The 25,973-nt window shown below is 40.1% G+C and overlaps 1 protein-coding gene and 2 pseudogenes across 5 annotated transcripts in view; all 3 read left to right on the forward strand.

Annotated features, from left to right (window-relative positions):
* The first annotated feature begins 2,406 nt into the window (after window positions 1-2,406).
* On the forward strand, window positions 2,407-3,398 carry LOC109395211 (cathepsin L1 pseudogene; annotated as a pseudogene).
* Window positions 3,399-6,154: 2,756 nt separating this feature from the next.
* LOC109395212 (proteasome subunit alpha type-2 pseudogene) lies at window positions 6,155-14,478 on the forward strand (annotated as a pseudogene).
* A 1,426-nt stretch (window positions 14,479-15,904) lies between these two features.
* The window catches only part of PAN3 (poly(A) specific ribonuclease subunit PAN3), a 143,917-nt gene continuing 133,848 nt past the window's right edge, over window positions 15,905-25,973 (forward strand). For all 5 annotated transcript variants that reach the window (XR_002126592.1, XM_019666052.1, XM_019666053.1 and 2 more), the window contains exon 1: window positions 15,905-19,624. Coding sequence is in view for 4 of the 5 variants with exons in the window: in XM_019666052.1 (XP_019521597.1) it covers window positions 19,195-19,624 (430 nt within the window). In the remaining variant the exon portion in view is untranslated. The remainder of the gene's footprint in view (window positions 19,625-25,973) is intronic.

Genomic DNA, 25,973 nt, shown 5'->3' on the forward strand with positions numbered 1-25,973 from the left:
GAAGGAGAGGGAAGAATGTGGTTTGATAGAGAGAAATATAAAGGATCTATTATCAGTCAGGACGACTGCTATGTATATGGCCTCATAGGGAGAGATCAGTGGATGAGTCAGGTCACAATGGGAAACTTCTGTTGGGGTATAATGAGATATGAGTTAGTTAAACAAAAGGAGGGGGATCAATTTTATATGAGGGCTTTAATTTGAAATGGGAATTGGGTGTCATTCTCAGTGCAGCACAAGTTTTCATACCCTGGAAAAGCAGCAGGAAGACTGAAACCTTGCCAGTAACATGGAAAACTAACCATTACTTGTCTATGAACAAAACCATTCCTCAGCACTCCTGGCTATGGATTTTTAAAATATAAGTTTCAGAGAATTTTAGTGATGAAATCATGATTTTAGGGGATGGACCATTATTTAAGGGATGGATATATTTGGAGGGATTTTTTTCCTCATAAATCGTGAACATAATCTAAAAACCCCAGCATTCCAACAAACAGTAATCAAATGTTTTTAGTCAGTTAGGATTTATGTATATGTATTTGATTATACTCTTTTTTTTTTAAATTTAAGATTTTATTGGGGAGTTGGGGGAGGGGAACAGTGTTGGAGAATCGGGGAAGGGGAACAGACAAGTTGCTGTCCTTTTGTTCTTCAGTCTAGTTGTGGAGGACATTGCTTCACTGGCCAATGTTGGTATTATCATCGCGCTCTTCCCGGGTGAGGCAGATCCGTCACCAGCTTCTGGATGGCCTCTTATGACGGCTCTTGGCAGCTTACACTGGCTGCCGGTGGCTCACGCTAGCTGCCAGCCATTCATGGTAGCTTATGGCAACCCACTTCAGCTTCACTGCAGCCTATGCTGTCGCCTGTGATTCACCGCAGCCCAGCTCCAGGTCGAGCTGTTGTTCACCATCTTAGCTGTAGAGGGCGCAGGCCCTAATGTGGGATCCGAACCGGGGCTCTGCTGCTCAGAGGTGGTGTCCCAAGCCAACTCTTAACCAATGCGCCACTCAGCCGGCCCCCTAGTAGCCACATTTTTAAAAGATGAAAAGAAATAGGTGAAATTAATTTTAATAATATATTTTATTTAACCCCAAAATATCAAAATATTATCATTTCAGTATGCAATCAATATATTAATTAGACATTTCAATGTTTTTTGCACGGAGTCTTCAAAATCTGGTGTGTTTCACACTGACAGTACATCTTAATTTGGAAAATCTACTAAATTTTTATTGTAAATACTTGAACTGTGTTTGCATTTCATAAAATTTAGAATTAAAAAAAGGTAGATTTGCATACCCAAACTGTTCTAAACATACTTAAAAGTTTTCCAATAACTGAGTTGAGTATTGGTTTTTAAATTTAAATTAATTAGGATTAGAAAAATTTAATTTTTTTCTTCCTCAGTCACACTAGCCATGCTTCAAGTGCTCAGTAGCAATGTGGCTGGTGGCTACCGTGTTGCATACTCATAGCACTGCTCCAGTACGTAGTAAGCATTCAATAAATGGCTGCTGATGAAATGAATTTTGCAACATTATTTCACCACCTACCTTAGCCACAAGTTAAAACTCAGAAAAGGCTGCTTAAAATTTCTTCCAAAAAAAGAATTATTAGCAATAATGATCAGTTAGTGTCAACCAGAATATTTTCAGTATTTATGTGGTTTTACTTACGTTAAAACTCAGCATGCTCTTCGCAGTAAGTAGAATTGGAACTCTGAGTCATCAGGAGTCCCTCTGAAATATTTAAATTCTTTGATGACACTCACTTATTTGTATTTTGGACTCAGGATAATTTGGCAATTTAAAATTCTCCACTAATAAATATGGGGATGAAAATCAGAATGACTAATGAATTATAAATGGCATAAAAATCATTTAAAGAGTTGAAATGATAAGTAACTTTTCAAAAACATTTCAACCAATATTACTTTCACATAAAAAAATACTACATTGATTTTGCATATTTCTAAAACCACACAGATTTTTTCCCTCCCTCACACACACACATTCAATCTTCCATTGGCTTTAGTGAAATAGACCAGAAGTTTACATTTTAGATTGGGGTGCAGTGTTCCCTTTGAAAGACTGCAAAAGACTGACAGTAAACACATGCTATTTCCGGATATTTAACAGAGCAGTACAATAAAAAGTCCAGAATGTTAATTTTATCAGTTATATCACCTTTCTAAAGCTAAAGTTATGTCTGTCCCTTTGGTAATAAGGGAAGGAAACTGTACAAGTATTAATAGGACGTTAAGAAGCTTAGGCTGAGTTTACAAATCTAAACAGAGGGTCAAGGCTGAGAAAATGTAGGGGAGAGTGGGGCTTGGAGACCCCTGTCCCCACACCTGCTGACTGTGCCTGTGAAGCTGTGCCCACTGCAAGTTTTTGAAACATGAATCGTTCACTCTTCCTGACAAACCTTTGCTTCGAAATAGCCTCAGCTGCTCCAAAAATTGATGTAAGTTTAGATGCACAATGGCACCAGTGGAAGGCAACATGCGGGTAACACTGTGGAGCGAATGAGGAAGTAGAGAGCGAGCACTGTGGAAAAAGACTATGGGAACGATTGAACTGCACAATCAGAAACACAGCTGTTGAAACAGCTTCACCATAGCAACGGATGCCTTTGGTTACAAGCCAATGAAGAATTTAGGCAAGTGATGAATGGCCTTCAAAACCAGAAGCACAAAAGGTATAAGTGTGCTGAGAACCTTTTTTGCTGAGATCCTCCCATCTGTGGATTGGAGAGAGAAAGGCTATGTAACTGGTGTGAAGGATCAGGGTCTGTGTGGTTCTTGCTGGGCTTTTAGTGCCACTGGTGAATTTGAAGGATAGATGTTCTGGAAAACTGGCAAACTTATTGCAGTGAGTGAGCAGAACCTGGTGGACTGCTCTCAGGCTCAATGCAAGGAGGGATGCAATGGTGGCTACATGGATTATGCCTTCCAGTATGGACAATGGAGGCCTGGGCTCAGAAGAATCCTATTATTATCACGTAAGTGTTGAATCCTGCAAATACAAGCCCGAGAATTCTACTGCCAACAACACTGGCTTTGTGAACATTCATAACCAGGAGAAGTCCCTTATAAAGGCAGTGGCAATTGTGGGGTCCATCTCTGTTGGTATAGATACAGGTCAGGATGCCTTCCAGTTTTAGAAAGAAGGCCTTTATCATGATCCAGACTGTAGCAGTGAAGACCTGGATCTTGGTGTTCTCGTGGTTGGCCATGGCTTTGAAGGAGCAGACTGGTAACAATAAACATTGGCTTGTCAAGAAGAGTTGGGGTACAGGTTGGGGTATGAATGGCTACATAAATGGCTGAAGACGGAAACAACCATTGCGGTATCGCCACCATGGCCAACTATCCTAGCACCCTGTGGTGATAAAGAAGGGCTGGATTGAGAATAGACTATCTAGAGGAGGAATTTTATCTTAAAACTGGCTAGACCTATTGAGTGAGATAAAACAGTTGAATCGTTGATGATCCAAGTTGTGATTCAAATTCTGTGACATTTTACACTAGTAAAATGTAACCACTTCTTTAATTCCGGCTGCAAACAGTTTTGTGTGATTGACTTGCCTAATAACTTTCGAATTTTCATATTTTAAGAGGATTATAAAGTTTTACCTTTTAAAATAAAACTTAATTTCAAAGTAAAAAGCGAAAAGAAAAATGTAATGCATCTTTTCTCTCTCTTTTTTCCCTTTCTCCCTTCCTCCCTCCCTCACTTCCTTCCTTCTTTCCACTTTCTTTCTTTTCTTTCTTTCTATAAATTAAAAACCAATCATACACACACACACACACACACACACACAAACACACACACACACACGTATCATTACTGGCTCCAAACATTTTTTCCCTCAATGATAGAAACTCCCCATCCACTCTCTAGTCTCTTGAAAATTGTGCAGCTTTCGTCTTTGACTTTAATTTGGTTTAGCTAGACAGATACATTTTTTTAGTTTTCAGCAGGTAATTTATATACTTTCTGAGAAAAATATTTGTTGATTTGTTGGTTGGGGGATCAAATTAAAAAGGCAGAGAAAAAAATTTTCTTTTAAAAATCTAAATCTAAATTCCCAGAAATTTTTTTTAAGTGCTATGTGGGAAAACCACAGACATGGACAACTCTGAGTCAGAAAGTGATTCAGAAGCACTGGGCTCTAAAAATGAAGAAATTTAGGAAAAAATAGCCAATTAATTTTGCTTTCATTTTCCTTTTTATGTATGCCAAGAGTGTATACAGTAAAAAAAAAAAACCACAAAACAACAACAACTATGTGTAAATAAGCCTAAAAGAGTTCTTACAATGAGTATAAAAAAATTCTAAATGATAAGACTTTTTTTCTTAGTATTACATAAAATAACAGTATATCTTAATGGCACCTTATATTTGATAAAATATAATAATCCAATCCAGACAGTAATTTTGAACATAAAGATCTTCTAAAATATATTGTATGAATAAAGTTGATATGTATATTCCTATATGTAGTTTAAGAATATTAAAATGCTCAATTATAGAATAATATCTGAAAGTTCTTTCTTTGGAAAGTCAATATTTACTAAATAGACTTGACAATAATTTGAAATATTATAGGGGTAAAAATTGTATCCTAAAATATTTTCATTAACTTACTTAGCATTTACAGTTCTATGCTCTCTCCCCTCTCCGGCAGCTCATTTTACCTCCTAGTGAAAAAAATTCACAATATGGCCATTATTAGATCTGATGTCCATTCACAAACTGTAGAACCATGGCAGGCCACAGCTTCTCTGTTCCTTCACCCAAAAGCCTACTTCCAGCTCTAATCATGTTTCCAACTCTAAAAAGTCTGAATTCAACAAATAGTCATTATTTTTTTATTTAGATTTTATTGGGGAATTGGGGAAGAGAACAGCGTTGGGAAATTGGGGAAGGGAACATTGTGTTTTTTTCCAGGACCCATCAGCTCCAAGTCAAGTTGTTCTCCTTCAATCTTAGTTGTAGAGGGCACAAGCTCAGCTCCAAGTCCAGTCGCCGCTAGTTGGGGCAGGAACGCACAGCCCACCATCCCTTGTGGGAGTTGAACTGGCAACCTTGTTGTTAAGAGCATGCACTCTAACCAACTGAGCCAACCGGCTGGCCCTGATAGTCATTACTATTTGGCTGAGAAAAAGGCAAAATATTTGGCATTGAGACACCTCACAAACAGTAGTGACATGAAAATCATACCAAAAGATAATAGGAGCAGAGATTATTTTCTTCTAACCCTGTACCATAATTTTAGTAGGCTTGCTCTAATTTTAATTAGCTATTATATTGTTTACTCATTCATTTAACAGATATTTACTGAAAGCTTTTTGTGCACCAAGCACTGAGCTAAATAGAAACAGTCCTTGCCCTCACGGAGTTTATAGCTGAGTAGGACAGACAAACATTAAACAAATAACTTATCATTACAAATTATGATGTGGGCTAAAAGGTGGCAATTGTAGGGTGCTAATGAGAGACTATACAATGAAGACCTAATCTGAATTGGATGGTAAGGGAAGGCCTCTCTGAGGAGATTTAAACTGAGACCTATAGAAGAATTAGTACAAGTGAGTTAGACAAAATGTGTGTGTTGGGGTGGAGGTCTGCATCCCAGACAGAGAAAATGGTGTGTACAAAGATCTTGAAGTAGAAAAGAGTTTGGTATGCCAAGGAACTCAAATAATGCCAGTGGGGCTATACTGACAGGAGATGAGCTAAAAAGTTATATCATATCATTCAAACTTTGATGGTCATGCCAAGGAGTTTAGACATATACTGAATTCAACAGGAAATGTTTTTTTTTGTTTTTTTTTTTAGCTGAGCCATTCTGCCACCTGTTGGCATCTCAGCGGCAGCTCAGCTCGGGCAGGCATCGAACCGCTGTTGCTCAGAGCTTGCACTCTTGAGCGAGCTCTTAAACAACTGAGCCACTCGGCCAGCCCTAAGAAATGTTTTCATGGGGGTGCATTGGGGTGTGATTTGATCCTTCAGTTACAATTTTTACTTTTTATTTATTTTTTCCCCAGCTGTATTGAGATATAATTGACATATAACATTGTGTAAGTTTAAGGCATACGATGTGATGATTTGATACATGTATATACGCGTATTATGAACCGATGACCACAATTAGGGTAGTTAACACTTCCATCACCTCAGGTAATTAGAGTTTTTGCGCATGTGTGGTAAGAACATTTAAGATGTACTTTCTTAGCAATTTTCAAGCATATATTGGGTTGTCGGAAAAGTCATGACGTATTTTGTCTATGTTTTTCAAGGTCATTTACTTATATAAAGAACAAAGATCAATCAATGATATATTGCCCGTTTTGTTCGATAACCTTTTGCCATCTTTCAGTGAGCTTCCTAATTCTTTATTCATCGAAGGACCTGTCTTTATTTGCGAAAAATTAAACAAGGTGCTGATTTACAGCCTCACCTGAATTGAATGTTATACCACGCAAGGAGTTTTGAAGACAGTGAAACAAGTGGAAGTCTGACGGTGCAAGGTCAGGTGAGTATGGTGGGTGTGGCAACACATCCCATCCAAGCTCCAATAATTTTTGACGGGTGATCAAACTTGTGTGTGGTCTCGCTTTGTCGCAATGGAATGCAACTCCTTTACAATTAACAAGCTCTGGACGTTTCTGGATGGTGGATTCATTCAAACTGTCCAATTGCCGACAGTACACATTCGAATTGATTGTTTGGTTCCTTGGTAGGAGCTCAAAAAACAGGACACCTTTAAAATCCCACCACACTGAGAGCATAACCTTCCTCTAACAAATATCTGCTTTCGATGTCATTTGAGGTGAATCATCACGTTGGGACCAAGACTGTTTGTGCACCACATTGTTATAAACAATCCACTTCTCATCACCAGTTTTCAGTCACTTCAAAAAAGGATCGTTTTCCTCACGTTTAATGGGCATATTGCAGATGTTTATATGCGCCGTCAAATGAACTTCTTTGAGTTCATGCGGAACCCAAATATGGAGCTTGCTTATGTATCCCAGCTTCTTCATGTGGCCGTGAACTGGCCGTGAACGCTTGAATGATGGATGTTCAATGTTTCTGCAATCTCTTGTGTCGTGTAACGTGGGTTTGACTTGATCAATGCCTTTATTTTGTCGTCATCAACCTCAGTGGGCCTCCATGACCAAGGAGCATCATTGAGGTCAAAATCACCAGCACGGAATTTTGTGACCCATTGTTGGCACTGACGTCCTTGTAGAGCATTGTCACCATAAATTTTATGCAACTTTTCACAAGCTTGATGCGCGTTCTTCCCTTTATAGAAGTAAAACAGTAATATATGGCAAAAACGCACAGTTTGGTCTTCCATCTTCAACTTGTAAAATCTCCAAAATTCAACCAAATCGCTCAGTTTTTTTTAGAATGAAGCTAGAACTGTCAGCTGTCAAATGACATAGCAATAGCATAGATACAAATGACTCTAGTACTTCCAAAAATGAACTAGTGCCATCTATCGCAAACATGCATCATGACTTTTCTGACAACCCAATAATACAGTATTTTTAACTATAGTTACCACATTGAACATTAGATCCCAAGAACTTATTCGTCTTATAACTGGAAGTTGTACCCTTTCACAATTTATATTTTTAAAATGTTGATTGGCTGCTGTTTGGAGAATGGATTCCATAAGATAAAGTAGGAGGCTAACAGAAACCTCTAGGAGAGAAGTGATGATGATCTGAACACAGGCCATGACAGCAATGAGGAAGAGAAAAGAGTGGATGTATTTTAAAGGTAGAGTGAAGAGAGTTAGGGAGAAGGGGTGCTCAAGATGACTCTCGGGTTTCTGCCCTAAAAACTGGGTGTTTGAAGATGCCCTTTACTAAGACGGGAAAGGCTGGAAGAGAAAGAAATTTGGGGAACTAGTGCGAATGCAGTTATAGACATGGTACAGTTGAAATACCTGTGAAAATTTAAGTGATAATGTCATGTAAGTGTTCTGACATACATGTCAAGAGGTCAGGCTGAAGCTATACATTTGGGAGTCACAAGTTTACAGATGTTGTCATTGTTTTTCTAGTTTATTTCATCTGTGATTAGAGACTGTATACGAAGTCTGATAAGTAAGTTTGCAAACTCATCCTAGAAAATGTGCTACATACCACATTGCTGAATATCACTATGGTCACCTTCGAAGTACTCCCTTTGGGAAGCTATGCACCGACGCCAGCGCCTAGTTCACCCTTTAAAGCAATTTTGGAACTGTTTTGCTGGAATGGCCATCAGAGCTGTCATCATACTACCCTTGATATCCTGAATGTCATCCACATGTCTTCTTTTTAATATTTCCTTTATCTTCAGGTAAAGAGAGAAGTCACTGGGGGCCAGATCAGGTGAGTAGGGAGGATGTTCCAGCACAGTTATTTGTTTACTGGCTAAAAACTCCCTCACCGACCGTGCTGTGTGAGCTGGTGCATTGTCGTGATGCAAGAGCCATGAATTGTTGGCGAAAAGTTCAGGTCGTTTTCGTCTAACTTTTTCACACAGCCTTTTTAGCACTTCCAAATAGTAAACTTGGCTAACTGTTTGTCCATTTGGTACAAATTCATAATGAATATTCCCTTTGATATAAAAAAAGGTTAGCAACATCGTTTTGACTCTTGATTTGGACTGATAGAACTTTTGTGGTCATAAAGAAATGGCTGACTTCCATTGTGCACTTTGACGCTTTGTTTCAGGGTCGTATTGGTACACCCATATTTCATCACCAGTGATAACATGGCCCAAAACATTGCCTGGCCTCTCCAAAAAGTCTTGGCAAACTTTGACTCTCCTTTGCTTTTGTTCATCGGTGAGCTCGTTCGGGATCATTTTGGCACACGCCTTTCTCATGCCAAGATTTTCAGTTAAGATTTTTCTAACTGTTTCTCTATTGCTGTTTACTTGGTCTGCTATGCTTCTCACAGTCAGCTGACGACTTTGACACACAAGTTGACAAATTTGTGCAATGTTTTCATCAGTTCTGCTCGTTACTGGCCACCCTGACTTCTCCTCACCAGTGACACGTTCTCTCTCCTCCAGAAAATGTTTAATCTATTTGTACACTGCCGTTTTCTTCATGGCATTATCCCCATAAACTTGGACTAACATGTGCCTGATTTCACTTCCACTCTTGCCAAGTTTAACAAGAAATTTAATGTTTGTCTGTTGCTCTAATTCAAGCTCAGACATTCTCGTGATGACACACGAAAACACACAACAATAATGAACGCCACTCAGCAAGACACTGCCACATGTCGACACAAACACAGCTGTGAGACACTGATATACCAAGGTTATGAGACCTCACCGAGCTGTTTGTACAGTGCTGCCAATGTAATCGCACGGGGGCAAGTTCATGAACTTGTCAGACCTCTCATGATTTCAATTTTTTGGAATTCAGTGACAGCTGCTTTATGGTTCAGCATATGGTGAGTTTTATAAGTGTTCCATATGCGCTTGAAAAGAATGTATATACTACCACTGCAGGTACAGTGCTTAACAGGGCAAATTTGTTAATCATATTTGCATTTTCTGTATTGTTACTGATTTTGTCTGCTTAGTCTATCAGTTATTGAGATATGTGTTTAAAGTTACCTATTTTGATTGTGGATTTGTCTGTTTTCTCTCTTTAGTTTGGACAATTTTGCATTACCTATTTTGAGTATATTAAATGTGCACAAATTTGGAACTGTTAAATCTTTTTGGTGACTTTGACTTATCAATATGAAATGTCCTTTATCTCTACAAGTACTTCCTGTTGTGTTTGTGTTATACATGTTTTCCCATCATTTTATTTGCAATTTTATGATTCCTGATTTTAAGGTAGCTTACTGTAGTACATTATATTTTCCAAAGGTGGCTTTGACAATATCTCCTATCCCACGTACTCTTCTAGAAACCACTGCCTCATCAAAATGTAGAGTAATTCCCTACCCCTTGAATCAGGTTTAGTGGATGCCTGCTTCCGTGATTAAGCTGTAGTGGAAGTGATGCTGTGTGACTTTCCTCTGGGAACCAGCCACCATGCTTTGAGGAAGCCCAAGCAGCCCATGCTGAAGGATCAGGCGGAGCAGAGCTGAGACTCTCGGCTCACAGTCCTGGGTGGTCTCCTATGACAGCTAGCATCAACTTGCAGGCCGTGTGAGACATCTTGAAAGTGGATCCCCAGCTCCCAGACAAGCTGTCCCAGCTGACTGCATGGGGCAGAGATGAGCCATTTCTTACAAAAACTACCACAATTGCGGATTCATGAGGAGAAATCAATGTCTGCTGTGGTTTTCTTGTGGCGTGGCATATTATTCAGCAATAGATAAGCAGAAGAGGAATAAAACGTTATGGATGGAATAGCTGTATTGTTCTGGATTATCTGAAATTAGTTCTCTGATTAGACTTAAAGGTATTAATTACCCTATTTCCACTGGTAATTGGGGGCACATGTTAACTGACCCATTGAATCAGGGTTGAGACTGCACCTGACCATATTTAGCTATTCATACCTGTAAATCACAGAGGGGAATTATTTTAGTAGCTAGGGTGACTAATCCTAACTATGGAGGGGAAACTGGGTTGCTACTACACAAACAGTAGGGAGTATGTCTGGAATGGAGGAGATCACCTGGGGCATTTTGGAGTACTCCCCTGCCTAGCGATTAAAGTCAAGGGCAAACTACAACTTCCACAAACAGGCAGAACTGTTAAAGGCCCAGACCCTTCAGGAATGAAGGCTTGGTTCACCTCAACAGATAAGGAGTCATAAATGGCCAATGGTGCTTGCTGAAGGTCAAGGGAATATGGAATGGGTAGTTGGAGAAAGATAAACAGTCATGACCATGTGATTATGTTGAAGAAACAGTGTTGGAATAGCTATTTCTACTTTTGATTTAAATATATTTGCGTATATTAACTTTTTCCTCCCCCCTCCGATTCTTGTGCCATTTAACATAATATGTGCTAATATTAAGTTACAGGGTATCAATAGGAGTGTGTGTGTGATTTATTTAGGAGTGAATATCACCGAAAGATGGACAAAAAGACTTTGTATCCTCCTTTGGAAGGAGGGCTGCTTGTTTTAAGTTTGTGAAGGTTAGGGGATCATTTTAGCTGGAACAGAGACTTAGCTATATTATTTTTATTAAGTTAAAAACATTTAAAGAAAAAGCATGCATAGTCAAGGACTGTGGTGGCTTTGTGCTACGTCAAACCAGCTAAACTGGAACTTGTATGTAGTGGAATTTACTTCCAAGGGTGGCTCTTCAAGCCCAGGAGGAACTTATATGTGACATGGCAGGTAGCAGTGGAAGGCCCCAGGCACGGCCTCTGATGCACAAACTGCCCTTACTGGTGTGGGGAAGCACCAGGGCCCCAAGCTCCTTCAGCGTCTTCTCTCGGCTTTTATTATTTCTGGGCCAAGTGCACGTGTAACAGCATGACAACCATGGGATTCCTGAGAAACAGACGTGGGTTCCAATCTGTCCTCATGAACTCTGGGTGTCCTTTTAGGCTACACTTTGCCTTTGTTCTTGTTCACAGCCAGCACCCCTTTCACACTACTGGCTAGGCCTACCCACCACCACCAGATGCCGACACCAGCGCTGCATAGATACCCCAGATTGTGTAAGACCTAAAACAAACCCCTCATTCTTCAGTACTCATGGTGGTTGTGCTTCCCTGATTGAACCCTGACACACATATAGTCTTCTTTTTCCTTTAATCCAACCTGAAAGTCTATTTTTCTTTTTAAAGAAAGTGTTTATTTTCCGTCATCCTTATTTCCAGTTCCTGTTTAAGAGTCTGTTGAAGAACAGCTTAGGACCACTCAGTGGTTGTTCCTGCCCACTCAGTGCCCTGGGCAGCGGGAGCTCAGACCAGTCCTGACGGGCAGGCTGAACGTTCGTCTTCAGCCAATAGGTGCAGAGGGCACCTGGATGTCTTCATGGGTTGAGTAGCTGTAAACTTTCTTGTTTGCATTTAGGCAAACATAAAAAGTCCTAAATGAACTGTACTATCCAGATCCTTGCTTTATACCAGGTAATGTAAGGGGTTAACAGACTGTGCAAAAGATAAAGTTTCTTGCGTACAGGAGCATCATTTTAATTTTACTAGTGGAATATCTTATTAAGATTCTTGCTATAATACATATATTTTTTTTCAGCAAGTCTCCTGATTTAAAGCTTTTCATCAGAGTATACACTAGAAAATCTGCATGGAAACAAATACATAATCTTTGAAATTGTAAAAATAAATTATTAATATTGAACTATATTGAATATAGAACTATGAGATTTAAAATTATAATGAGCACATTACACATAGTAGAAATATTAAAGTGATTTTCTGGAGTAGGGGTGCTAAACCAACAGAAATGGTGGCAGTGGGCTTTGCCAAGTTAAAGTTGCTTCTGAGGGCTGGTAGTAGCTGTGTGCTAAGTAACTATATACTTGATTATCAGGGTTACTTCCAAATATAATCAATATTAAAATAATACTATCTCAGGGCAGCCAGTTAGCTCTGCTCGTTAGAGTGCAGGCTCATAACACCAAGGTTGCCGGTTCAATTCCCACGTGGGCCAGTGGGCTGTGTCCTCCACAACTAGATCGAAGATAGTGACTTGACTTGGAGCTGATGGGTCCTGGAAAAATGCAGTTTCCCAGTAAAGTTAAAAAAAAAATCATACAATCTCACAGGAATATGAGTCTTTAAGTCCTTCAAAAGCTTGAAAAGTAGGATAGTACATTGCTTTTACTACCACAGAGACTCAAATATCTGTGCAATATATACAAGTGTATGATGACAGGGATGAAAGACTATGTGTTCTAACAGAGGGTCACGAATACACTAAAAAAAAAATCTTTCAACATGCAGTCATTTATAACCACCACAAATAGGAAGCCTTTTGTTTTTAGTGCACCAAAAATATGTCAAAATGAGATTAACACTTGGCAGTTGCTAATAACCTCGTAAAGAATTATAGAGCTGAACTTAGCACATAAAATGACACAGAACTTTATGAATATACGATATATAAAAGCAGTTTTAAACTTCATTTCTGGGACTCAAAAATAGTCCACCCTCACTTATCCACATGTAGTTTCCGCTCTAGACTGCCTTGGATGAGAATTTTTAAACACAGGCTACTATCACTAACAATCACCAACCACTCAGAAAATGTGGTTTCACAAATATTGGAACTTAATATGAATTAACATTAGATTTTGGCAATCTGTTGCTAGGGAAATGTTGCTGGAGGCCACCCAGACAAAAATGAATTTTCACACTATATCCCAAAGCAAATATAATTGATGGATTACTTGCAGTTTTGGATGAAATCTTTATTAGCATGAGAATGATTTTGAGTTGACTGAAGATTTATTTTCAGTTAAGGACACTCAAGAAGGAACCCTTCCTAAAGAGACAGCCCTACTGTAGGAGTAGGCAGTTGTCTACAAAATGTGGTTTCAGGAGATACGAAATGTGTGAAAAGTAAGACCTTTAGATAATTTTTATCTGCCTCATGCCTTTTTCATTCAATAATAGGTCTTATAGAACATTAGATGAACATTTATGTTATTTCCAATTTGACTATTATCAACAACACCTCAAATGAACACTGTTATGCCTGCCTCCTTGAGCACAAACATGTCTTTCTAGGGTGGATACCAAGAGTGGCACTGTTGGGTGGTAGGGTATGAATATTTAAACATTTTAGGTGGAGAATCCTACTGGGATGATTGTGGAGATGATCCCAGGAAGCACAGTCCGTCTGGTACACTCGTCCAGATTAAACGTGCTTTGGCTGCTGTAGCTGGAGGAACCCCTTCAGTGGGAATTAAAGCTTCAAATGGTGTGGTATTAGCAACTGGGAAGAAACAGGAATCCATTCTGTATGATGAGTGAAGTGTACACAAAGTGGAACCAATTACCAACCACATAGGCTTGGTGTGTAGTGGCATGGGCCCAGAGTACAGACTGCTTGTGCACAGACTGCTTGTCGAAAACTGGCTCAACAATACTATCTTGTTTACCAAGAACCCATTCACACAGGTCAGCTGGTAGAGAGAGTAGCTTCTGTGATGCAAGAATATACCCGGTCAGGTGGTGTTTGTCCATTTGGAGTTTCTTTACTAATTTGTGGTTGGAATGAAGAAATGCCCATATTTATTTCAGTCAGATCCATTTGGAGCTTACTTTGCCTGGGAAGCCACAGCAATGGGAGAGAACTATGTGACTGGGAAAACTTTCCTTGAGAAAAGATACAACGAAGATCTAGAACTTGAAGATACCATTCATACAGCCATATTAACTCTGAAGGAGCTTCGAAGGGCAAATGACAGAAGATAACACCGAAGTTGGAATCTGCAATGAAGCTGGATTTAGGAGGCTAACTCCAACTGAAGTTAAGGGTTACTTAGCTGCCATTGCATGATAATGAAGTGACTGGAAAATCCGGAATTTCAGATAATCTCTATATCTAAACATGTTTAAAGTATGTTGTGTTTTGTTCTGCTGACTTTTTGCATACTTATTTCTACATGGTTTAATAGACTGATGTTTTTAAAATGACACTTACAAGTCATAATAAACTGTTAAATCTAAAAAAAATAAAAAAAATTTATAGCTATCACCGAATTGCCCTCCAAAGTAGCTGTATCAGTGAGCCCTCTTCCCAACTGTTTTTTCCTGGGACTTTAAAACACAAACACATTTTTGGTTTTGACCACAAAAGGTTCACACTAGAGAGAAACAGATGCCTTAAAAATTATTTAAATGTGAGACTTTACATACTCATATATTAAAAGGAGAGTCAGAAAAGAGAAGATCCTGGATGGACCATGACTAGATTCCTGAGGAATGTTAGGGGAAGTTCAGAGCATGAGACAGGTTAGTCCTAGAGAGAAGGGACTCCTCTTCTAATAAGTTAGGGCAGTGCTTTATTTTTATGGATGTATGAGGCAGAAAGCAAGGTAGGAGGGTTGGGATGGGGGCAGTAAAGAATGTGGACAAATTTTAAAAATGGGTGATATAGGGAAATCAGAAGGCATGTGACTAGGACAGTGTTTCTCAAAGCGTGTTCAAATAATACTAACTCCACAAGGTAACTAGAGGAAAAAGTGTTCTGTGGTAAAAAATGTTTGTAAATTCTGCATATTATATACTGCTTTTGGGGAATTACATATCAACATATGAAAGCCTCTGAAAAAGATGTGAAGTAAATAAAACTGTTTAATTCAGTGTTTCCCAAACTCTTTCAACAATAGAATCTTTTTCTTTGTGTAATACCAATTAATATTGAACAAGTGTTCCATGAAATACACCTTGAGAAAATACCATACTAAAGAAAATTAGAGGAAATGGCCAACTGTCCAGCTTGTCTTCATAAAATTAATTTATTTGAAAACAAAACCAAAAATACAGAGAACAATTTCACAAACATCCATGCACTCATTCCTCAGAATTAAAAGGTTAAGACTGAGTTACAGTAAATTTTAACGCTTTTTTTCCTACTATAAAAATAATATATATTCATGATACAAATTTGGAAAAGAGGAAAAAAAATAGAAAAAAACAATTTTATCATCTTACCACCTTAGCAAAACCAATGTTAATGTTTTAAGGCAGTTACTCTAATCTTTATTTCTATTAGGTTTTTTAAAATTGTTTACATCATTACAATAATACAGCATATATAATTTTGTATAACGTTAAATATTTACACTGTATCATAAGCACTGTTGTACATTTTCATGGTTATTTTTTTTTTAGCTGAGCCATCCTGCTACCTGTTGGCAGCTCAGCGGCTGCTCAGCTCGGGCCGGGCATCGAACCGCTGTTGCTCAGAGCTCAAACTCTTGAGCGAGCTCTTAACCAACTGAGCCACTCGGCTGGCCCCATGGGTATCATTTTTAATAGCTGCATAATATCCCAACTGGACAGTCTGCTATTTAACCATTCCCTTGCTTTTAGAATTTTGGTTTTTTGGGCAACTTTTTTTTTTGGCTTTCATATATAATATTGCATTGAGCACACTGGAGCATAAAACTTACTTACAGTTATTTTCTTAGGATTTATTTGCCAAGTATAATAATAAGAGTTCAAAGGCAATGCACATTTTAAGTTTTTGAAAAAACATTGCAAACTTGCTTGAGCAATGCATTAAAGTGACAGTTTGCTGTTTCCCCCAGTCTAATTCAGGTTTCATTTTTGTTAGCATTGGTCAATTTTTCCAGGTGATGGAGATTTAAAAATCCTAATCTGTCATTTATTGAATTATCTATCCCCACTGGCTTTGCAGCATAGGGCAGAACTGCTAAATGTGCTATATATTTCTTCATCTAGGCAGTATATAACTTTTTTTTTTTCCATAAAAATGGGCTAAGGATAGAGTCCAAAGGACGGCTGCGAAGACCATGTTCACATGTATCAATTTATCAGTACTCTTTGGATATTGTTCATGGAGCTCCAAAGCCAGGTTTATTAATATTCTGATTATGACTAATCAAAGAGTCACCTAACGCTAGTATTTTAGCCTACTTTTCTCCATCTTGTTCACAAGGATTTAATAGAAAAGTTTGTCAAATGTAGTACGAGGGATGATTTATCTCTGGCATTTCCCTCATGGTTCTCAGTAACTCTTGAGGACACATGCTGTATGTTACACATTTTTGTAATCAGAGTCTAGCACAGAACTTGTTTGGTACATAGTAGATTCTCAATAAAGGTTTGAATGATATGCTTAATTTGGCACGAACTTAATGAATCTCTGTTGTCTCACCATACATACCACTTTCCAAGACATCAATAGACATGTATGTTCATTTAGAAATGGCAAAATGTGTAATGGAAAGAGCACATGTTTTGTAACTGGAAGTCATGAGTTTAAGTCCTGCCTGGCTTTGCAATTTACAAGCTCATAATTTTGTGTAACTCCAGGCTTTACTCAGTTTGTTCATCTACAAAATGGTGATAACCCATCTTCATTTTCTTGACTTTTTATAACCAGGTCATTTCTTGACTTTTTAAAACCCTGTAATAACTTTCTACTCTCTCAAGAAAAGGTCTAAAACCCTTTAACATGCCTTATAAGGAGTTTTGTGATATGGTCCCTGCTCAATTCTGCACTATCACTGTTCTAACAATCTAATCTCTCTTTCACCTCAGGGCCTTTTGTACCAGCTGTTTGTTTTTTTTTCAGAATGCTCTTTCCTACACTCTTACATGCTGACTACTACTAGCAGTGATACTAGTAATGTCAATAGCTACAACCTATTCAATTACTAAGCATGGGACACTTTATATATTTTATTAGTTTATACTTTATGAAGTAGGTGCTATTCTTATCTGTTTCACAGGTAAGGCACAGAGAAGTGAAGTCACTTACCCAGAGTAACACAGCTATCAAGTACAGGTACTGGGTTACAAATTCAGATCTGTCTGAATTGAAAGCGGATGTTCTCAACTCCTGCTATTAAGATGCCAATTTTATCCACCAATTATAACATTTGTAAGATCTTCTAACAACCAATGTGATAGGTTAGCACTTACGACACTGGTTCATAATCACCAGTGTATTTTCTGCTTCCCCAACCTGAGGATAAACAAGCCATTTGAACTCAGACAAGACGGCACCTTGTATACTTTTGCATCCCTAGCTCCTAGTACAGTTCCTGGTACACGTGATGGGCATTAAATATTTGAATAAATAAATATGGGAAAATGTTTTTAGACAAAGACATACTACAATGTTATTATTTTCTAATTTAACTAAGGAACATCACCAGGCTTACCAGTCTGTGGTCTATGAAATCCAGTTTTCTCCTTTTTTGCAGTATGGCACACTTGCTTATGTCTGTTCTTCTGTGAGCTGTTTGAAAACACTGCCAACAAACATCCCCCCCTTAATAACTGCAATACAGCCTTTAGAGAAAATCTTTTAGAGAATAAAAACTAAAATGTTAAAATTATTTTCCCTTCATAGAAATTCTTTAAAATTCCTGAAAAGTTTGTTTTTTTAATATAGCAGAGCAAAACATCCGAGATCGCTTTGGAAAAAATTATCTTTTAGAAATGAATTTCAAATTAAGACCAGGCTGATTGGAGAAAAGTAACCTAGTACATGCATAAATGAAACCTTCCCGTGCTGCCTAGGCAGTGCTGTCAGCAGGTGGCATCTTATTTTCCATAATATTTTACTGAAGGCTTTCAGTAACAGAGAAAAAAGGCGCTGCACTGAGCAAGGGGTTTGTGTATATTAACCTTTTTTCGTTCAATTTTTTTGATAAAACGTACAGAAGTCAAGGTGATCAGTTCTGTTGTTCTCATCTTCAAAAGGAAGGAAAACGCTGGATAGTGAAAAAAAGACGGAGAGGAAGTGTGGCAAGCAGGATGAAACTATTCTTCAAACAGAGCAAGCGCTTGGGCTTCGTTCCCGGGTGCGGTCAAATTGACCGTTTGAATTGTTAATTTTGTCCTTTCTATCAAAAACTGACACCTGGCTTTATAAGAGGATATACAAAAAAAGAAAAGTATTCGTCTCGTGAGAACTTCGCCCCGCGAATCAGCCTCTGGGAACGCTGCCACGGACCTCGGATCCTACCGCTCCCGGCTCGCGGATGCCCCGGGGGCCCGACGCCAGGCAAGGCAACCCCTCGCGTTCCCGCTACCCACAAGCCCCCGCGCCTCGGCGCGCGTGCGCAGCGGCGACGGCCGTCTCAGGAAGAGGAAAATGGAATAAACAACTCGGAGGAACCAGAGCGCGAGAGAGCGAGTGGAGGCAGAATTTAAAAATAAACCAGCCCCTCCGCCTTCCCCACCCGTTCGCGGCCGCCGCTTCCCCTCCCCTAGCCCGCGCCCTCGGAGTCCCCGTCTGGGCCCGGGCACCCACCCCGTCGTCCCGCGCGGCCCCTTTAAGAAAAGAGAACGAGAGTGAGTGAGAGAGAATCCCAACTCTCCCCCTCCCCTCCCCTCCTTCCTACCCCCTCCTCCCTCCCCTCCCCCCTCTCCCCGGGCGGCTCCGGCTCCCGCAGCGGGACAGACCCACCCGCCCAGGCTTTTATCAGGCACCGGCAGCGTCCTCCTTCCCTCCCCGGTCTATGGTGGCGGCGGCTTCTCGGGCGGCAGCGGAAGACGAGGCTGCGGCGTTGCCATGAACAGTGGCGGCGGCCTCCCGCCCCCCTCGGCCGCCGCCTCCTCTTCCTCCTCCTCGCTGGCGGCGGCAGTGGCGGTGGTGGCCCCGCCGGGGGTCGGGGGTGTCCCCGGCGGGGCCGCGGCGGGAGTAAAGCTGAAGTACTGCCGCTACTACGCTAAGGATAAGACTTGCTTCTACGGGGAGGAGTGTCAGTTCCTGCATGAGGACCCGGCCTCCGGAGCTGCCCCGGGCCTCGGCCTCCATAGCAACAGCGTCCCCCTGGCCCTGGCGGGCGCGCCTGTGGCCGGCTTTCCCCCCGGAGCGGTCCCGGGCGGGGGAGCCGGGCCGCCCCCGGGGCCCAAGAAGCCGGACCTGGGGGGTCCAGGGGCCGGAGCCGCAGCCGGCGGAGCAGGTAGCAGCGGGATACTCGATGGACCGCGGCTGGCAAGTGAGTGTGGTCCGGACTGAGAGGGCGGCCTCGGCCATGGGGCGGCGGCGGACGGATGGCCTGGGGCCGAAGGGGGGCCGGATGAGGGCCTGCAGCCGAGCCTTGCTCGCGGGTTCCCCCCCTCGCCTCCCTAGGCGGGCTGAGAGGCCTAGGCCTGGCCAGATTCCTCCTTCCTTCTTCCTGCTTCCCCTCCCCACAGCCTCGGGCGAGCCGGGAATGAGGGGAGGCTGGGTTCCCGGGAACGTGGGTGGGTGGACTGGGGTGATGTGAGTGGGGGGCGGGGAGGAAGGGGGATGGGTTGTGGCGTGCGGTGTGTGAGAAAGGGGGTGTCGTTTCCGGGGGGTGTGGAAAGGGGCTGGGTTTGCAGGCACATGTGTTTTGCGTGCCCGTGTGGAGTGGTATCTGCCGAGTGTTGAGGTTCCCTAGTGGGTGTGTGTGGGTAGGGGGCGGGAGGTGAGAGGCGGGCTTAAGGCTTCCTGGAGTAGGTTGTAAGAACGGAAAAAGTTTGTCTAAAGCGTATGGAAGAAAGGTTTTTCAGGCAAGAAATGCTTTCGAAGGATTAGGAGTGCACGGACAGCAGCTTTTTTTATAGTGTTTAGGTTTAATCGAATAGGAATTTCACATAGTTTTCTTCAAAGCTGGAATAAGTTTGCTGGGTGTCAGTAAGGATCATATCTTATACAAGTGTATATCTAGCAAACTCTTAGCATGAAATCTTCAGAGCGTGTCAAGTGCAGCGAACATCTGTGTGAGACTTAGCTCTTGAGTTCAGAAACCTTAGGGCTGTTAGCTCTTGAGTTCAGAAACCTTAGGGCTGTTAGTTTTTACAGTTATTTGTTATTTATTTGCCGCTTTTTAGTTGTTTGTGAGTAGAGTTTGCAATTATAATAAGTGTTCAAGTGTAATCTATTTTATTGAATGTTGCGCTTAAGGAAAAAGTAGAGCGGGTGTCAGATTTACTTTTTTTGTTTATGAATATATTGAGCATTTATAAACCAAATAGGAGTCCTATTTTTGGGGAAATTCTAAACAGTTTTGGATCATAAAATAATTTGATAGGCAACTTGGACGTCAGAACATTTTTGTCTTTTTATTTTTTTTTTACTACAAATGAATTTGATGTTGTAGCACTTGCTCTGTGGGGATCATTGAGTTCTTCCCAGAGAGATTTGTGTGTGTGTGTGTGTGTGTGTGTGTGTTTTAAGATTGTGTTTCTTTTTCTGGGATGGGCTTGACTTTAATACATATATATTGGTGAGGTTGATATGCTAAGGTTAATTTGTAGCTTAAAATGTTTTGCAAGAAATGGTTACATTATTTGTGGAAGTTTATCACCTTTGAGAAGCAACTTTGCATTTTCAGGATAAACTTGCTGGATGTGTGAGTTGTGGCTCAAATTAAGAGTAATGCTTCAGTAGTAATCAATGAAACTGAACAGTAGTTTGTTACTTACAGAAAGAGGCACTTTCAAAAATGCTGGTATTTTGATTGAATATGTTATCTGTCTAGGATTTTCTAATACACAGAATAGTAGATTTGGGACATGCAAGACAGGTGAACATGGGAGGTGGAGGAAAAATACTGACAGTGGCTCAAAGATGGGGAATCATTTCGTATCTCAGAAAAGGGAAGTAATTGGGATATAGGGTCTTGAGAGGACAAGCAGTTCATGCTAATGAGGCATTTTACAATTAATATTTAGTCATGTAGCAATTATTTGATTAAATAGCTGAGTTATGTATGTGGATTCTTTATGGCTTGCTTTAACTTGAGTGGTGAAGCTGAGGCTCCTCTTTTCTGCTATAGGCAACTCTCAGTAGCACCTAGATTGTGACTCCTTATTGGTGAGATAAAATTGCTTCATATCTGTGAGTGACAAAACTGCTCAGGATTAAGGGAAGAGGACTGTGTTGGTGATTTAATGACTACTTTGAATTTTTACACTTAATTTTTAGTCTACTTTCTACCTTTAATGTATTCTTAAACTGTATCTTTTGAGACAGGCTTGGTTTGTTAAATCAGTGTATGAGCAATAGAAGGTAGGTCCAAGATGGCTGCTTAGGAGGATGCTGAACTCCCCCTCTCCCATGAACTCATGGACTATATACGTATTATAAAGAGCAGTTCCTCCTAAGAGATAACTGAGGGCCAGTTGAACAGCTTCTGCATAATAAATAAGAGAGAGAAAGAGAGAGAGAATCGAGATCAAGAGATCCAAGAGATCTCAGAGAGAAGATCGGGGAACTTTAAGAACTCTCTGGGGTCTGAGGGAACTCTTCAGGAGCAGAGAAGCCGGTGGTGAGCACAATTGTTTACATTCTCCCTCCACCTGGATTGTGCAAGCGGGAGCTCTGTCCAGGTGCTCTGGCCAACCTGCAAGGCAGCAGTAATGCATTCCGGGACACCCTTCTTGGAGGTAGCTCCACCAGGAACAACAGGGCAAGGTAGAGTGTGTGCCCCGCCCCCCCTTGATTCAGTGGATTAAATAGGACACTGCAGTGCATGTGCACCAGGCTGCCCCATGTGGATTCAGCAGGGTGCTGAAGTGTGGGGACCCTGGTCTGCCCCGCCCAGACTCCATTCTGGCCACAGAGAGCCAGAACAACTGGGAGCTACCACACATGCGTGCACACAAGACTGCCCTGCCCTGAACCTGCTTTTTCTGGCCAGGTGGCACCTCAGGTGTTAAAGGTGCCTTCCCTGACTCCAGCTGGCCTGCCGAAACCACCTGGCACACAGTCTATACAGAGGCCGCTTCTATACAAGACTACTTCAAGATTGGGAGAGTTAGAGATTTCATCTAATTCATAGGAACAAACACAGAAAGCCAAATGAAATGAGAAGACAGAAATATACTCCAAATGAAGAGACAAGAAAACTTTAGGAAAAAAACCCTAATGAAATGGAGATAAGTAATTTTCCTGATAAAGAATTCAAATAAAGTCATAAGTATGCTCACCAAATTTGAGCATAGAATAGAGGAACTTAGAATTTCAGCAAAGAGTTAGAAAATATAATAATGAACCAGTGAGAGCTGAAGAATACAATAACTAAAATGAAAAGTACACTAGAAGTAATCAACAGCAGATTGGATAATACAGACGAATGGATTAGCCTCCTGGAAGATATAATAGTGTAAATCATCTAATCAGAACAACAGCAACAAAAAATAAAAAAAAAATGAGGATAGTTAAGAAATCTCTGGGACAATATCAAGTGCACTAACATTATCATTATAGAAATCTCAGGAGGAGAGAAAGTACATTTGAAGAAATAATGGCAGAAAACTTTTCTAATTGCGGGAAGGAAACAGACATCCAGGTCCAGGAAGCACAGAAAGGTTCCTCCCCCCCACCCTTCCCCAGTCAGCAAGGCTAATAAGGCAGATTTCTCAGCAGATACATTACGGGCCAGAAGAGAGTGGCAAGAAATAGTTCAAGTGCTGAAAGGAACAAACTTATAACCTAGAATATGAGGTCAGTTTGCAAACTCATTCTAGAAAAAGTGCTACATGCCTCATTGCTGAATATCACTATGGTCGCCTTCAAAGAACTCCCCTTGGGAAGCTATGCACCAATGCCAGCGCCTAGTCCACCCTTCAAAGCAATTTTGGAACTCTTTTGCTGGAATGGCCATCAGAGCTGTTGTCGTATTACCCTTGATGTCCTGAATGTCATCCAAATGTCTTCCTTTCAATATTTCTTTTATCTTCGGGTAAAGAAAGAAGTCATTGGTGGCCAGATTAGGTGAGTAGGGAGGGTGTTCCGATACAGTTATTTGTTTACTGGCTAAAAACTCGCTCACGGACAGTGCCGTGGAAGCTGGTGCATTATCGTGATTGTCGCAAGAGCCATGAATTGTTGGTGAAAAGTTCAGGTTGTCTAACTTTTTCACACAGCTTTTTTAGCACTTCCAAATAGTAAACTTGGTTAACTGTTTGTCCAGTTGGTCCACATTCATAGTGAATAATCCCTTCAATATCAAAAAAGGTTAGCAACATCCGTGCAGCAAGTTTGCAAAATTGTCATACCTTGTACTCTACCTGGTAAGATTACCATTCACAATTGAAGGAGAGTTTCCCAGACAAGTAAAAACTAAAGGAGTTCATCACCATTAAACTGGCTTTACAAGAACCGTTAAAGGGTCTTCTTTAAGCAGAAAAGGCCATAACCAGAAATAAGAAAATACATGAAAGAAAAAAAACCTCACAGGTAAAGGCAAATATTGAATGAACACAATGAAAAGGCCATATAAACAGCTAGTATTAAAGTTAAACTAACTGTAGGTACAACAAGTAGGGGATACACAAAACAAAAAGGTCTAAAATATGACATCAAAGACAGTGTGGATGGGGAAGTAAAAATATAGTGCTTTTAGAATGTGTTTGAATTTAAATGTCTATCAGCTTAAAATAGATTGCTGTAGAAATAGATGGCTATATATGAACCTCATGGTAACTAAAAAACAAAAACCTACAAAACACACACACACACAAGAAAGGAAGCCAAACAAAACATTAATGGAGAAAAAGCAAACCAAAAGGAAAGAAGAAAGAAACAGAACTACAAAAACAACCAAAAAACAATGAACAAAATGGCAACATGTACATATCAATAATTAAATGTAAATGGACTAAATGCTCCTATCAAAAGACAGGGTAGGGTGACTGGATGGAGCAAGAAAAACAGGACTCATCTGCCTGTAGCCTACCAGAGTCTTGTTTCAGGTTGAAACACACACAGATGGAAAGTGAAGGGATGGAAAAAGATATTTCATGCAAAAAGAAATGAAAAAAAAGCGGGGGTAGTAATACTCATATCAGATGTTCCCTGACTTCAAACTATGTTACAAAGCTATAATAATTAAAACGCCGTAGTACTGGCACAAAAACAGATCAATGGAACCTAATAGAGAGCCCAGAAATAAACCTTTGCTTATATGGTCAATTAATCTATTACCCAGGAAGCAAGAATATAAAACGGAGAAATGACAGTCTCTTTAGTAAGTGGTGTGGGGAAAACTGAACAGATACATACAAAAAGTGAAAGTGGACCAGTCTCTTACACCACATTAAAAAATAAACTGAAATGGCTTAAAGACTTAAATGTAAGACCTGAAAGTGTAAAACTCCTAGAAGAAAATGTAGGTAGTAAACTCCATGACATCGGTCTTTGTAACATCTTTCTGGATAAGTTTCCTCGAGCAAGGTAAACAAAAGCAAAACTAAACAAATGGGACCACATTAAACTAAAAAGCTTACGCACAGTGGGAAAAAATCAATAAAACTAAAAGATAATCTGAATGGGAGAAGATTTTCACAAATGATATATCCAGTAAGGTGTTAATACCCAAAATACAGAGGATGCCAAAAAAATGTGTGCACATTTTAAGAAAGGAAGAAACTATTAAAATTGTAATACAATGAATGACACTAGCATTCATTTGATTAACGCCATCTTTTGAACGAACGTCGTACTACACATTGCTACCGTAATTGAATTCAACTTCGAAAAGTAATGCATGGATAACATCTCTTAAAATGTGTACATTTTTTTTGGCACCCCTAGTATACATAGAACTCATACAAATCAATATCAAATAAATCAGTCCAATTTAAAAATGAGCAGAAGACATGAATAGACATTTCTTCAAAGAAGACATACAGATAGTGAACAGACACATGAAAAGATGCTCAACATCAGTAATCATCAGGGAAATGCAAATAAAAGCCACAGTGAGGTATCACCTCATACCTGTCAGAATGGCTATTGTCAGAAAGACAAAAAACAAGTGTTGGTGAGGATGTGGAGAAAAGGGAACACGTATACTATTGGTGGGAATGTAAAATGGTGTAGCCACTATGGACAATGTTATGGAGTTTCATAAAAAATTTAAGATAGAACTACCTTATGACCCAGCAGTTTTACTTCTGGGTATTTATCTGAAGAAATCTAAAACTAATGAGAAAAAAATATGTATCTGTATGTTCATTGCAGTATTTACAATAGCCAAGATATGGAGGCTACTTGGGTGTGTCTTTCATTAGATGAATGGATAAAGAAATGGTACATATACAATGGAATATTACTCAGCATAAAAAAGAATGAAATCTTGCCACTTGTGACAACATGGATGGACCTAGGGGGTATTGTTAAGTGAAATAAGTTAGAGAAAGACAAATACCATATGATTTCACTTATATGTGGAATCTAAAAAGAAAACAAATGAACAAACTGATGGTTGCCAGAGAGGAATAGGATGGGGTGATAGGGGAAAGGGGGAAGGGGACTAAAGTACAAACATCCAGAAAAGAAAAAATAAGATCTGTCTTTCAAAAACCAAAAAACAA

The sequence above is a fragment of the Hipposideros armiger genome, unplaced genomic scaffold, assembly GCF_001890085.2.
Source record: "Hipposideros armiger isolate ML-2016 unplaced genomic scaffold, ASM189008v1 scaffold_459, whole genome shotgun sequence".
Classification (NCBI taxonomy): Eukaryota; Metazoa; Chordata; class Mammalia; order Chiroptera; family Hipposideridae; genus Hipposideros; species Hipposideros armiger.